Here is a 13,985-nt window from a genome sequence, read left to right as displayed (position 1 = left end):
TTGCAATTGATTTTGCATTTGTTAAAATTAATTTATTAAGAGACATTTTTTAAGCATTGATAGTCTGAAAAAATATACAATGGTGACGTCATTCTTACATTTTTTCTTATCAATTATTGAAAGCTTTTCCAGCTCGTGGAAAATGGGAATTAATCAGTTTCTTATTCGGTTTTATTTGGTTTCTTCTCAACGATTATGCGTATTCAGACTGGATTCTTGGAATGAGTTTTTTCATACGAAAACGGATAAACTCCTTTATCTTTAGGGGAACGTGGTCCAATTCGGACCTCCTAAGGCCTTTTTCAATCCGCTATTACTTAAAACTGATAAAACTTTAAATGTAGAAAGTTATGGGAGTTAAAAGAGCATTAAATGGGCTTTAAAATGGTACCTAATTTAAGAATATTGCTTTTTATTTTATACCATTTTTTCTCATTCTGCGTGAACCTTTGGAGGTCGGAATTGGGCCACGTTCCCCTATTTTTTTAAATCATTTCCACAATTTACACATTCTTATACTTTCCACATTTCTTAGTTATAAAATCGTTTTTCTTTAACGAACTTAATCAATAAATGAGACATTTGGAGTTTCATTTTCCATTCATCAGGCTCTCAAAGTTTAAATATTAAGTTTCTATAGATTAGATAAATTGTTTTAATGAGAAATATACTTCTTATCTTAATTTATCAACATAAAAAAATCTGTTTCAATTAAAAAATAAATAAAATTTAACTAAAAACAAATTATAAAATGAACATGGTTCCTTCACATCTGTTTACAAACTAAAACTAAACTTCGGGAGATGACAAAACTATTTGAGAAGAACTTCGACAAATAAATCGAATTTGAACTCAATCCAATTTAGCACAAAATTGAATCACAATCCCAATAAGATAATCCTCCCTATTTTATCTGAATTTTATCTTTCTTCACTGAAACCTCCAAGATCCCAAAGCCTGTTTCTTTCTCAGTACAAGAAGACAATAAGAAGATGAAGAAAACCTCTTAAAGCAATCTCCTGACCATCGCGGTCCAAGTCCAGTCGCGGGAATTCCCCATACGAGGCTACCTCGACGCTCACTTTGGCTTTATCACGATGATGGGTCCCCCCCTGTTTGCGGTGGCTCATAATTGCGTGGCGCCCTTGAAAATACGATGCAACAAAACAAGCTTCAGCAATAAACAACTTTTTGCCACTTTGGATACTTTTTGCCATCTCCATCGCAATTTCTTTGCTGCTTCTCTTTTTTTTTGCAGACGCCCCACAAAGTCCACCATCGACCGCAAAGTGGACGCGAGAACGCCATCGCGTGATGGGGCACTATCCAGCCACTGGGAGCCACCGCAGTATCCTCTGGGGGACTCTGTAGAACCCCGGGAGAGCCCCACCAGTCCGGGGATTGATTGATTTGGGGGCGAGAATGGAAAATTTGTGCAACATACGGAAAGGATGGAAAACGGAAACAACGCCCAATGTCGCGCTGGCCCACCTGGGGGCGCATCCACACAGATTTTTGGGGAACTTACATTGTCCAGGGATGGGGAGCACCCTCCTGTATCCCTCGTGGGCAACAATCTCACAATTTATGCACTAATTTATTATCGTCAAATTTTTTGTACACACGATGAGAGACTAACATTGTCACGCACACAACTAACTCCCAGTGGAGATTCTCTGCAAATCCTCGTACGAGACTTATCGGCATTTCGGCACCTTTGATTCTCGCGTCGAGCGATAAAATGGAATCTCGACGCGGGAAATCTTGAGCCACGACCGCGAAAAAAATTTTACCTCCGCGGAAAAATAATATTCAGCACAGAAAAATTTCGCTGCCGTAATTTTTTGTAATTTCTTCGCAAACTAAGCTCATTTTAAAAATATTTTGTTTTTAAAGAGATACATTGTGTAAGAACAAGTTGTAGTTATGAGTGCAATAAATAATGGCTATGAGCTACAGGAGGAAATGAGAGAAAATTTATTGTGAGTATTATCAAAGGAAATAAACAAGAGGGTTTGTTTACTGGAACTTCTCCGCGGATATATCTTCAGACTTTTTTTTATTAAAAATTTTTAAATATTTTTAGACTTGCAGAAAGCAAAAAAGATCTAGGAAATGAAGAGTACAAATTTAAAAATTACACAACTGCCATCAAGTACTATTCAGATGCAATTACCCTATGTCCTAATGTACCAGCATTCTACGGTAATCGCTCAGCATGCTACATGATGCTAGGTGATTACAAGCAGGCCCAAAATGATGCTAAAAGCGCCGTTGACTTGGATCCATCTTTTGAAAATGGTTTCATTCGCATTGCTAAATGTAGCTTAATGCTAGGTACGTTAGTTTTTGCCTATTAAAAGAAAAACTACAATAGATTTTTCCTTTTAGGAGATCTTGTAGGATTGGAACAGGCTGCAAAATCTCTTCTTAATCTCAATCCAAAGAGCACAGCTCTCAATATTGAAATTCAGAGTATGCTGCAATTGCGTGACTTAGAAAGTAAGAGCGTAATATCTTATGACAAAAGAGACTTCCGTACGACGATATATCATATGGACAGTGCTCTAAAGATTGCACCATCGTGCCACAGGTACATGCTGATGAAAGCTGAAAGTCTAGCTTTGCTAGGACACCTCGAGGAGGCAAGTGGCATAGCCCTGAAAGTAATGAAATTAGACAAAAAATCAGCAGAAGGTGCATTCATACGAGGTCTCTGCCTCTACTACATGGGAAATCTTGAGAAATGCATCATACTCTTCCATCAAACCCTTTCCCACAATCCTGATCATCAAAAAGGTAAAATGTACCGCATGACTGCATTAAATCTCAAATCTTGCAAAGATTGTGGCGATGAACTACTCAAAGCTGGGCGACTCGAAGACGCCTATGCTGCATACTCAAAAGCTCTTCAGATCGACATGTCCAATAATAATGTTAATAGCAAACTCTACTACAGCAGAGCACTTGCAGCTTATGATTTGAAGCTCAAAAGGGACTGTGCTCGGGAATGTAGTTCAGCATTGAGTATTAAAGATGACTATGTGGAAGCTCTTCTTCTGCGTGCCAAATCGTACTTTGATTTGGAAGAATTTGAGGAATCCATAAAAGATTATGAGAATGCATACAAATTCGACAAGACATCCCAAACAAAAACTCTCTTGCGTGAAGCAAAAATGGCCCTACAGAAACCCAAAACAAATTGCTATTACAAAACTCTTGGGATTAGTAGAAATGCCACAGATGATGAAATTAAGACAGCCTATCGAAAACGTGCCCTAATTCACCATCCTGATCGACATATTCTCCTAATGGACGATGAGAAACAAGAACAGGCTAAGAAATTCATTGAAGTCGGCCAGGCATACACGGTACTATCGGATCCTCAGAAAAAAGCAAGATATGACAATGGACAGGATCTTGGGAAGTGTGAGACCAATTTTGATGCTACCGAAGCTTTTCATAGATTTTTCTTCTCTGAAAATGAAGGATCACTTCAGAAAGATTTTTGTACATAGCATAAGAAGAATGAGAAGTTCAGTTCGAAGAAGAAATGAGAATAAAAATTGAATATCTGGGCTCTGTTAGCCTAGAATGATCATGATCATCATAGAAGATCTCTCATCATTCGTAAACTTTATGAATAATCCCGCAAAAGGACAATTTTATAGAGGAAATAGTAATATTTTATTCATTTTATTGAAAATTGCAAAAATTTGGATAGAGAATTTGACTTAAAGAAGAGCAAAATCTATCAAATATTGGGAAAAGGCAACAATTCGTCGTTCTGTGTCATTAATCAGATTAAAATAATACTTTTTAACAAAAGTTTAAAAGCATGAAAATATTAGTTTTAAAAAAAATTAACAGACATTATATTTTAGTCTGAAATAATGGCCCTTACCATTATTTACATCGTGAACGTCCCTTATTACTTTAGATTTTATGTACTGAAGAAGTCGAAGAAGTAATAATAGATCAACGACTTTTTGTATGATGAAACGTCAGTTAATGATTTTTTGTTAATAATTTTGTCTATTAATTTATATTAAGTCGTATAATAAAGATAATTTGTATAATTTTTTTTTATTTCGTAAATAAAAGAAATAAAAAAAATAAACTAAAAGAAATCAATTTTTTTCGTCACTTTATCTACAGATATCGCGAATTTTTCCGCGGATTTCGGCAGAGAATCGATGAGTACGTTGAGGTGTTTGGACTTTCCCAAATCCCACTCAATCTTGGACACAATATTCCCCTTAAGTAACAATTAGCGCCCTCACTTTCCATAAGAACGTATGACGGTGAATCCAAGAAGCTCTGGCAGTCTTTTCACTGGGGGCAGGTCTTTATAAAATTACATTCAGACCATTTTTTTCCTCAAAAATCCCAGTTTCCCTGGCGAGAAAGGTCGCATCCGTGTCGAGTTTAAGTGCACGCGGGTGTTCTGTGGAGTCTGGATAAACAATGGACAGTAGCCCAATCGTGATTTCAGACGAGGAAGAAGTGAATTCAGGAAGTGGGACACCAATGGAGGAGGATTTTCTCACGGACACCATCGCGTGAGTTTTTTTCTCTCTTACTTGATTCTTTTGTTTTGGGGGGCGGAGAGACTAGAAAATTTTCCACCCGTTGCCCCACATTGCAGAATTAGCTTGTTTTGAGGTTGAATGACTCCCCAAGAAAAGAACGAGGGAGGGCTTATTTTGAGACAGTCTGACTTTCTATTTTATATATCGAATTTTTCACACATTTGCGCAATACTCTGGGGCGCTTCCATGTCTCCTCCACGACATAGAGTTCTTCCGGGAATTTACGCATGGGAGCCTCCTGTGATTGGTTACTGTGGGGAAGTAATGAGTTCACAAAGTGGATGACCTTTCCGCGTGAGGCACACACAAAAAGATGTGGAAGTTTATTGAATTTATTTATTTTTCCTTCTTTTTGGGAATGAGCACACGCGTGGGCTGATCCTCAGCCAAGCTCTGGGTGATTTGGAACCGGTACCGCATGACTCACTCCTGCATCACTGTGCGAGACAAAAGTTCCCAGGTGTTTTTCCACAAATCATCACAACTCCTCCTCTCTCATTCTCTTTGCAGGCTCGCCGAGAAGAAGAAAGATCTGGGCAATGAGCAGTACAAGGTCAAGAACTATCAAGCTGCCCTCAAACTCTACTCCGATGCCATTCTTCTCTGCCCAAATCTCCCGGCATTCTTCGGGAATCGCGCTGCCTGCCACATGATGCTGGGTGACTACAGACAAGCACTCAGCGATGCAAAACACTCTGTGGATTTGGATCCAAACTTCTCCAAGGGCTTCATACGCATCGCCAAGTGTTGCCTCATGCTCGGTGAGTTGATTTTCCTTAACTTTTCACCCGGCGTAGACTCATTGAAAGATTGGAATTTGCCTGTGTTTACTGTGGCAATTAGAGCCCCCGACCTGACTCGTGACTCACCTTTTGGGATTCTCGCTTGTTTGTCTCCTCCTTGCAATTTATATTAATTTCTCTATCTGCAAAATTGCGTCAGATAGCGAATTCCCCGAAGGCCCCACTTGATAATCAATTTAGATAAAATTTGTGGAAATTAGGAGACTTTTTTACAGCTGAGAATGAAAGAAATTCGCAATTAAAATTCAATAAAATGCTAATAACTTATTTCCTGTTTCTAATATTTTGACTTTCTTCATTGATTTTACATGCAAAATAAAAAAAAAATAAGAAAGAACTTTCTCTCCAACTAACAACAACCATGATCAATTTCTTGTCAGAATTTGATAATTTATAAGAAATTACACGAAAGTACGTTGTCGCGATGTAAAGATAGAGTTTTGATAATAAATTTCACAACACTGACGTGCGAAAATAATCGCAGAATAGAACGGTGTGAGAATTTATTTGAGGCTATTGGAGTCTTATTAAATTATCTTCTTCCTGCTTTGGAAAGTTTCCCAGTTCTCTCTTATCAGTTGACTATTTTTTTTATTTTGCACGAGTTGGCATTTAATCAGAGATTTTGCGGTGAAGGAAAATCCTGTAAAGTTTATTCAAAAGAATTTTTGTTTTATTGTAATTTTACTGAGAAGCTTTAATGGGATAAAAGGAGCTTATTCGCTTCTGTATGGGAATGAGCTTTCATTCGAGGAATCAATCAGGTTACGCATGAGCTCTTAAAAGGTCAAGAAAGAAGAAGAAATCGTCAAAGAGCCTTTCTAAATATTTTCTACGGGAGTTAGCTGGGAAAACTCGGCAAAAATTTGCGCAAAATGTAAACAATGACGTCACAATTTTGTTTGTTTTATTCATTTAATGAGTGAAACATTTGCATTGATGTTTCATCGATAACTTTTGATAAGCTCTTTGTGCTTCATGCATTTAAAGAGACCAAAACACATTTGTGACGTCATTGTTTAAATTTTTGACAAATATTTGAGGACTTTTCTCAGCTAACCCATGAAGAAAATCGGAAATTTCTTTGGCAATTTTTTATCCTCTTTTAAATCTCTATAAAATAGACTATTTTTGATTATTTCCTTGTCTGAGGGGTTTTTCATACAAGAAAGAATAAACTCCTTTGTTCAGGGGCTCAAAATAACAAGAATTCAATAAGAATAAAAAATATTCTTATGAGAAAATTTCTTCCTATTGGCCCTGATCAAAAATAAAGAGAATAAATTGCTATTCAGCATGTCCTTCAACTTTTCCACCAAAGAGTTGTGAGGGGCTAATCGTGTGAAGAAGAGAAGAAGCAAGAAGAAGAATAAAGGTAGATGAAATATTGCCAAATTATCACCAAGAAGTTCTACGCAAAAATTTCTCACAACGGAATCTTCCAAATTATTCTGTCGTGTTCTGCCTGATAGATAACCAATTGAGTGATAAATATTTACGCAAATCATTGTGATTTTTCTTTTTTTCCCTCTTGGCCTCGGCATTGGCCCCCAGATTTTTTTTTACTTTTTCCTCGTGTGGGGGATTTGTTGAAAAATATTTCTTTGACTTTCTTAATTTTCTTTTCTCTTTAAAAAAAATTCACCTTTCTCGCCAAATTTAAATATGATTTAGAAGAGAAAGATAATTTTAGCGCTATTTCAAGAGGTTCTGTCAGTAATATTCTCACAGTACCTGACAGGGTTCTCATGTAGCTATTTTTGATTGCTGCTACGCAATGAGAGAGCGCAGAGAACGAGAAGAGGTCTACATAGAAACGGAAGCAATAATATTGCTTTTTGTGTCTCTCCCACAATATTCAATTAAAATCTCCTCTCTTCAAGGTAAAATTCTCTGATGTATTTTTGCACTTCTCCGACGTTTTCTCCTTGCCAGATTTTCTTTAAATTATGGATAAAGGAAATGCTATTATACAAAAAAAATAGACTCCAATATGCTTTTGAGGAGAGAAGAAAAAAGCCACACGTTGAAACATTTTTCTTGACTTGTAAAATACAACAAAGAGGACTTCATTGAGTGGCCTCCACGCAAAAACAAATAAAATAATAAATTTATTAAAAAAGTGAATGGATTTTTATTGGAAAATATGTGAGAAATGAGAAGAAAAATGGGTGGCAATGCATATTTAATTAACCCATATAATTTTTATTTTAATTATTTAACACGCAATGTAACCTACTAATACACAGGTAAAATCATTTTTTTTTATTGATTAACTGAGGCAAAGAAAAATATTTTGTAATTAATTCAACAGCCTTATGCGTTATTTAATTGAGAAGAGATGCTCTAAAAGAAGAAGAAAAAAATGCGCAATTGCATTGTTTATTTCCGCACAAGAGCAATTCATTTAATTTCAATTCCGTTCAATTAATTTGATTTTAATAAATTACAAATTAATTTACTTTTATAGGCCGTCAGTTTTATAAACTTTTTTTTCCATGAGAGTAATTTATTATATTTAACTTCTATCCATCCATCAATGGGTTTTCCATATTTCATCTTTGACAAACAGTTTGAGGGTAAATACTTCACCTACTCTGTACCAAAAATAGAACCTTTCACACTGGCGAGAACAATCAATAGTAATTTGGATTGATCGAAATTATCGTGAAAAGGGCTTTCTGATATGTATACTTTGTTTTAGTAAGAAGTATTTTAATTTTCTTTTTTATTATTTTATTCTATTAAAATAAAAGGCATTTTTCGCCCCTGAAAAACTCTAAAATTCGAGGGAAGACTATTGAATAATGTGGGTCACACAATTGCTTCATAAAAGTCTCAAAAAAGCACGAGAACAAAAGATAGGAGATTTATTCAATTTTATATTGAATTTTATAAAATGCTTTCATATTTTAATAGAAGAAAACTTAGTTATTGACACCCCTAATCTCCTAAAGAGCTATCTAGTATATTGACATTCCTCAATCAATTATTTTATTTTCATTGAATAATCACAATATTCTTTTAAGCGCCACTGATAACTTTCGTTATTTAAAATGGATAAATAATTATCTGTTTGTTAAAAATGACTAAAGTTCTTCGTTCGTTAATATTTATTTTTATGCATTTTCTGAGCGTTGAAATAATTCCTTGTAATATGTTGATTTATCATCACTATGAACTTGTTTCACGACGCGCAACAACTAGGGCTATATGCGCCTATGTTGATTTAAAACATAATTTTAGGGAAATTTAATGCCAAAAATAAAGGATTAAGTTGTTTTGTCAACTTTCCAGCTCTTTTTTTTCCTTACTCTCTTTAGTTTCGTTCTTCAGTCTGTTGTGGTGAATATAATTACATTTAAGCTCATGCTTAATGTATGATTAAACCCCCATCCGTGACCTTTTAACACGGATAAAAATTATAACACAGAATAAATTCTTTCAGAATATTTAGAAATGTGCCGATAAAATGTTGATATAAATTGAAACTTTCTTCTGATTATACAAAAGCCGATTTTGCAGAAGTTGTTTATCTTGAGAAAAAAAAATGTTTATATGAGTAATTTAGGACGTTTTGTAAACAGAGATGTTATGATTGAAAAAAAAAAAGAAATCACAGCAGAAAAATTAATTATCCGCCAATTTGTTGAATTGATAGAATTTCGGATGAATCAATTAACAGATCTTTTTTGATTTCTCATTTAAATTAATTGATATTATACATACATAAGTTAAAGGTCATTTTTAACAGGTGCTGAAGAAGAAGAAATATTCTATTCTTTATACTTTTAAGTAAGAATAAATAAAAATTTTCGTTTATCTTATGACATGAGCTGTATTTTATACTTATTTCAAAAAATAAAATCTTTCTGAGAGAGCAACAGTAGCTCTCTATCAAGCTGATTGACCATCAGAATCATAAATATTATACTATATAGAAGCTATAAATGTATGCAAAAGATAAGCGAGACTCGCGCATTTTCACGATAAGATAAATAAATTGAATAAACCATCAGAAAAAAAATATTTCCTTTCTAATAAATATTTGTATTGATTTTCCAGCGAGAAGTGTCAAATAGAAAAGAATTTTCTAATTCATTTTTCTAACATTTTGTTTTCTGTTCCAACGTTTAACATTATTTAAACATTTGGAGTTAATTCTAATATTTGACGTTTAGTCAAACTTCGCAGTTTTTTCAATGTTTGACAGTCGTTTAAACAGTTGACGTTAATTTTAATATTTGATGTTTTTCAACGTTTAACTGTCATTTTTCTTTTCTAACGTATAATGTTTCATTTCTTACATTTGACATTCGTGTCCCAAAAGATTGTGGCGCCCTGAATAGAGGGGCGCCACAGGGGGCTTTGGTCATCTCCTCTAGTAACCTCAACCCTCGTAGTCCTCAAACTAAAACCTACAGAGCACTTTGAGCTTGCAGCCATACCCGCACAAGGCTGAGCTCCGTCTAACTCTCTCCACGACTCTACACACATCAGCACTCTTTGCCGTTCTACACTAATCAGCACTCTTTGCCATTCTCTCATCTAATTACTCTCTCAGTGCTCTCCTACATTCTCTTGAGTATTCTCGTATTCTCTCTCACCTATTTGAGGGTTTGTAACCTAGAGGCAGAAGCCGTTGCCAAGGGTGGGCCGCCGTTACAGTTACCGCCAATCTAAGGGTACTCACTCTATGAGCAGGTTAATATTCGCTGGATAGTGAGTCGGGCGCTACAGGATGATAGTTTTTTTCTAACGTTTGGCAATTTTTGTCTTACATGTTTGAATTTACATCTCCAATGTTTAAAATCTTTTTTTTTGTCTAATTTTTAGACTGAAAATAATTTATTTTGACTTTTTAAATCGTATGAATTTCAAATATATTTTTAGATTAGATACTTACTCACCCTGTCTGACCTACCTACACCACTGATTAATCCGATTAATCTCTAAAAGAGCTAAAAAAAATTCTTTTGCCAACAAAAAGAACTCAAAATTAAAAAAAAACTTTAAGAAATAATAAATAAAATGTTAATTTATTTGTTTTTTTTTTTTAATTTGCATTGCAGGAGATCTCGTGGCGACAGAACAAGCAGTGAAGGCCCTGCTGAATGTGGAGCCAAAGAGTACAGCGCTGAGTATGGAGGTGAAGAGTGTCCTGCAATTGCGTGAGCTCGAAGCGAAGGGTGTTGCGTCGTATGGGAAGAAAGACTATCGCACGACTGTGTTCCAGATGGATAGTGCACTGAAGATCGCACCGGCGTGCCAGCGGTATAAATTGCTGAAAGCTGAATGCCTGGCATTGCTGGGAAGGGTGGATGAGGCAAATGATATTGCTGTGAATGTCATGAAGATGGATTCAACGGCTGCCGATGCGGTGTACGTGCGTGGGCTGTGCCTCTACTTTCAGGACAATCTCGACAAGAGTTTAATCCACTTCCAGCGTACCCTATCGCTGGATCCGGATCATCAGAAGGCAAAAGTTTGGCGCACAAAAACGCGACAGCTGAAGGAGAAGAAGGATCGTGGGAATGAATTGTTTAAATCTGGGAAATTCCGTGATGCACATACAGCGTACACGGAAGCATTGCAAATTGATGAGCTAAATCGCGAGGTGAATGGTAAATTGTACTACAATCGTGCTCTCATGTCGTACAAATTGGACCAGAAGAAGGATGCCGTGCGTGATTGCAATGCAGCACTCAATATTAAGAGTGACTATCTCAAGGCAATTCTCCTGCGTGCCAAATGTCACACAGAATTGGAGGAGTACGACGAGGCGGTGCGTGACTACGAGCAGGCGCTCAAAGTGGAGAAAACGGCGGAGATTAAGGGACTCCTGCGTGATGCCAAATTCGCATTGAAGCGATCAAAGCGGAAGGATTACTACAAAATTCTCGGTGTCAACAAGAATGCCACGGATGATGAGATAAAGAAGGCATACAGGAAGCGTGCACTTATCCATCATCCGGATCGTCATGCAAATTCCACGGATGATGAGAAGAAGGAGCAAGAGAAGAAGTTCAAGGAAGTGGGGCAGGCATACTCAGTGCTCTCTGATCCACAGAAGAAGGCCCGCTACGACAATGGGCATGACATTGAGGATTCCGGTGGGGATTTTGATCCAACGGAAGCCTTCCAGAGATTCTTCTTCTCTACAAATGGTGGTACATTCAATTTCCAATTCCAATAGACGTAACATACACAGAAATTAGGAGGGGGGGAGGTAGATGAAGATTTAAAAAATAAAATGAGAAAAAAAATAAGAAAGAAAAACCTCTATGAGCGTAAAAGTCAAAATTCCACAAAATGTAATACATACAACCAACTTCCCCCTCCCCCTAATTATACTACATAATACTACATACACCCCTGCCCCACTCCCACAATATATTTCCGAAAGTTTTTCCTTCAGCCGTTCGCAGGCAGACGTTGTTTGTGCGCGTAGCTAAGATATTGATGGATTAAATGAATAAAAAAAGGAAATAAAAAAATGAATGGAAATGTTGTTTTCTTGGTGATCGCTGGGCATTGAACTCTGACCGATTTTGCATGGGGTTCAAACGGTTCAAAGAATGATTTGGATATTTTATTCTTACAGAATGGAACAGGTAAGAAAAAAATCAATGAGCAAACAGATTATATTGTCCAATTTCCGCTACATACTATCCAACGAGTATATAGATGAAAATCTTATACAAAGGTTTAAGGTGGAAAAAAATAGGATTAACATCAGTCTTAAGATCATTCTTGACGGAATCCAAACGACAATTTTCAAATCATTTTTTCTTTAATAATTCATTTAGTTAATTTTTCGTTGTTTACAAAAATGGAAAGATTTCTTCAAAATCCTCTTTTGCAGAAGTTCTTTTGGGAAGTTTAATTTTTACATAAAGTAGGAAATCATATGATTTATGAATCGAATTTAAAAATCATATACGGTATACCACCCATTGCCGTCGCTTTAAGACGAGTTCCATGCTGGTCAATATTATATCCTTTCACACTTGGAACCCTTTTATCACAATAGCATTCCAATCTGTAGGTCATATAACCTGAATGACTTCGTTGAGATTTTATGGATTTTTAATACGAAAGATTATCAAATCAAAGTCATTGTTGAACCTGCATTTTCCACTGGCAATAATATCGCACTCAGTGTAGGAATTCCTACCATGTCCGCGGTACGATGAATATGTCCATTTGCACGATCTAATATTCACCGTCTCACCTTTCTTGGCAAACAAGGCAAATCCAAGCAGATTTCTTGATTCAGAAGTTTTAATCTCGCATCTTATATCCAATGTTTCTTGGTCCATTTTAGGAGCTCCACAGAAGGTTGGTACAGTTCGTCCAAATGGAATAATTGAACGAAAATCAAATTCTGGTTTCCGTGGATTGCATTTAAATCCCATGGAGTAATTCAATGAGGCAAATTGGCCATGAGTTATGTAGTTACAAATATTTGAAATTTCATCATGGGTGAACATTCCTGGATATTTTGCCAGTATGTCAGTGAACCAATCAATTGGCATGCTGAGAAAGCGAATCTCGTAGAATACTTCTCCAAGGATCAGACGCAGATTCTTAGCTGAATCCGATTGAATGTTCTTTTTCTCGCAATTCCTCTTTGCCCACTTCATCAGTACGTCAAATATTTCAATTTCATCGCAATTAATCAGAGGATTACGAGTGATCTCATGAAGATCTTTCAATGGGAGATCAACAAGAATATCCAGGCTTTTTTGATCAAGAATAATGTTGCAGAAATATACTTCAATTTTCTTCATCATTTCCTTTGATGCGGCTGAATCCGGAGAAAGTACATCCTTATTCTTGAAAATCATCATGCAGTTGACCTCAGATATGTTGGTCTTGATGTGATCCTCACAAATCTTCACCAGTGGTACCATATGGAATCTCTGGGCAAGCTTGAGGACTTCTACAGTCTTCTTGAACGTGGTGTCGTCACACAAATTCATCTTCATGGTGTAGCAGTACTCCAAAAAGGTCAGAAATGACGTCAGGGAAACATCCTCAATGATCAATTCATAGTTGTCCAATTTCACGAAATTGAAGATATTGTAAAAGTCCCAACTGCACAAACTCATAATGAACTTATGCCCTGGCACCACAGTGTCTTCCGAGACTACTCTGAATGTAAAATCCGACATGATGGGATTGTTGAACAGTTGGGAATATCCGGTTAAAAAGTCTTTACTCCCATAATTCCACACAAAATCCGGAGACGTATTTTCTTCCATTCTATAAAGATAAAATGAATTTTGTAAAAGGAAAAGGATAAAATTGGTAAAAAGAGTAAATTGAAATGTTCTTTACCTCTTGAAATCTTCTCTGGGGTTAGCAATTAATGAGAAAAAAAAACTAAAATGAAGGGACGAAAAAACGGCAATGTTTGCAGAAACACGTGCAGTAACGAACTAAAAATTACATAAATGTCGTCGTATAATTCTAGTGGAGACCGGGGCAACTTGAATACTCAATTGTCTTACTTAATTATATGGATTATACTCTATTAAAAAGAAAATAAAGCGTGGATTGTTTTTTTATTTGATTATTTATTTTT

The 13,985-nt window shown here is 36.0% G+C and overlaps 5 protein-coding genes across 5 annotated transcripts in view; 3 read left to right on the top strand and 2 right to left on the bottom strand.

Moving 5' to 3' along the window:
• LOC129790654 (fibronectin type-III domain-containing protein 3a) overlaps nucleotides 1-1,681 on the bottom strand; it is an 82,252-nt gene extending 80,571 nt beyond the window's left edge. The window contains exon 1 of the mRNA XM_055828260.1: nucleotides 1,529-1,681. The gene's annotated coding sequence lies outside the window, so the exon portion shown is untranslated. The remainder of the gene's footprint in view (nucleotides 1-1,528) is intronic.
• LOC129790699 (transmembrane protease serine 9-like) overlaps nucleotides 1-13,985 on the top strand; it is a 776,474-nt gene that overhangs the window by 108,955 nt on the left and 653,534 nt on the right. The gene's annotated exons all lie outside the window — the stretch shown is intronic.
• Nucleotides 1,746-4,007, top strand: LOC129790705 (dnaJ homolog subfamily C member 7-like). The gene is made up of 3 exons (XM_055828374.1): nucleotides 1,746-1,982; nucleotides 2,087-2,337; nucleotides 2,392-4,007. The coding sequence occupies exons 1-3, from the start codon at nucleotides 1,927-1,929 to the stop codon at nucleotides 3,516-3,518; spliced, it is 1,434 nt and encodes a 477-aa protein (XP_055684349.1). The 5' UTR covers nucleotides 1,746-1,926; the 3' UTR covers nucleotides 3,519-4,007.
• Nucleotides 4,275-11,896, top strand: LOC129790700 (dnaJ homolog subfamily C member 7). Its single transcript, XM_055828367.1, has 3 exons — nucleotides 4,275-4,562; nucleotides 5,103-5,353; nucleotides 10,468-11,896. Exons 1-3 carry the CDS (start codon nucleotides 4,468-4,470, stop codon nucleotides 11,589-11,591), a joined length of 1,470 nt encoding a protein of 489 aa, XP_055684342.1. The 5' UTR covers nucleotides 4,275-4,467; the 3' UTR covers nucleotides 11,592-11,896.
• On the bottom strand, nucleotides 12,170-13,835 carry LOC129790716 (uncharacterized). Its single transcript, XM_055828389.1, has 2 exons — nucleotides 13,739-13,835; nucleotides 12,170-13,663 (listed from the first exon to the last, which is right to left on the bottom strand). The coding sequence occupies exon 2, from the start codon at nucleotides 13,660-13,662 to the stop codon at nucleotides 12,475-12,477; it is 1,188 nt and encodes a 395-aa protein (XP_055684364.1). The 5' UTR covers nucleotide 13,663; nucleotides 13,739-13,835; the 3' UTR covers nucleotides 12,170-12,474.

This window comes from Lutzomyia longipalpis, chromosome 2 (assembly GCF_024334085.1).
Source record: "Lutzomyia longipalpis isolate SR_M1_2022 chromosome 2, ASM2433408v1".
Taxonomy (NCBI): Eukaryota; Metazoa; Arthropoda; class Insecta; order Diptera; family Psychodidae; genus Lutzomyia; species Lutzomyia longipalpis.
The sequence above is the reverse complement of the archived record's forward strand: the minus strand, read 5'-3'. Positions and strand labels throughout refer to the sequence as shown.

Bases quoted from the DNA above. Each gene is read 5' to 3' on its own strand.
- LOC129790705 (XM_055828374.1), top strand. From the start codon at position 1,927: ATGAGTGCAATAAATAATGGCTATGAGCTACAGGAGGAAATGAGAGAA. The intron at 1,983-2,086 runs GTGAGTATTATC...AAATATTTTTAG, and splicing joins GAAATGAGAGAAAATTTATT to ACTTGCAGAAAGCAAAAAAG. The intron at 2,338-2,391 runs GTACGTTAGTTT...TTTTCCTTTTAG, and splicing joins TAAATGTAGCTTAATGCTAG to GAGATCTTGTAGGATTGGAA.
- LOC129790700 (XM_055828367.1), top strand. From the start codon at position 4,468: ATGGACAGTAGCCCAATCGTGATTTCAGACGAGGAAGAAGTGAATTCA. The intron at 4,563-5,102 runs GTGAGTTTTTTT...TTCTCTTTGCAG, and splicing joins TTTCTCACGGACACCATCGC to GCTCGCCGAGAAGAAGAAAG. The intron at 5,354-10,467 runs GTGAGTTGATTT...TTTGCATTGCAG, and splicing joins CAAGTGTTGCCTCATGCTCG to GAGATCTCGTGGCGACAGAA.
- LOC129790716 (XM_055828389.1), bottom strand. From the start codon at position 13,662: ATGGAAGAAAATACGTCTCCGGATTTTGTGTGGAATTATGGGAGTAAA.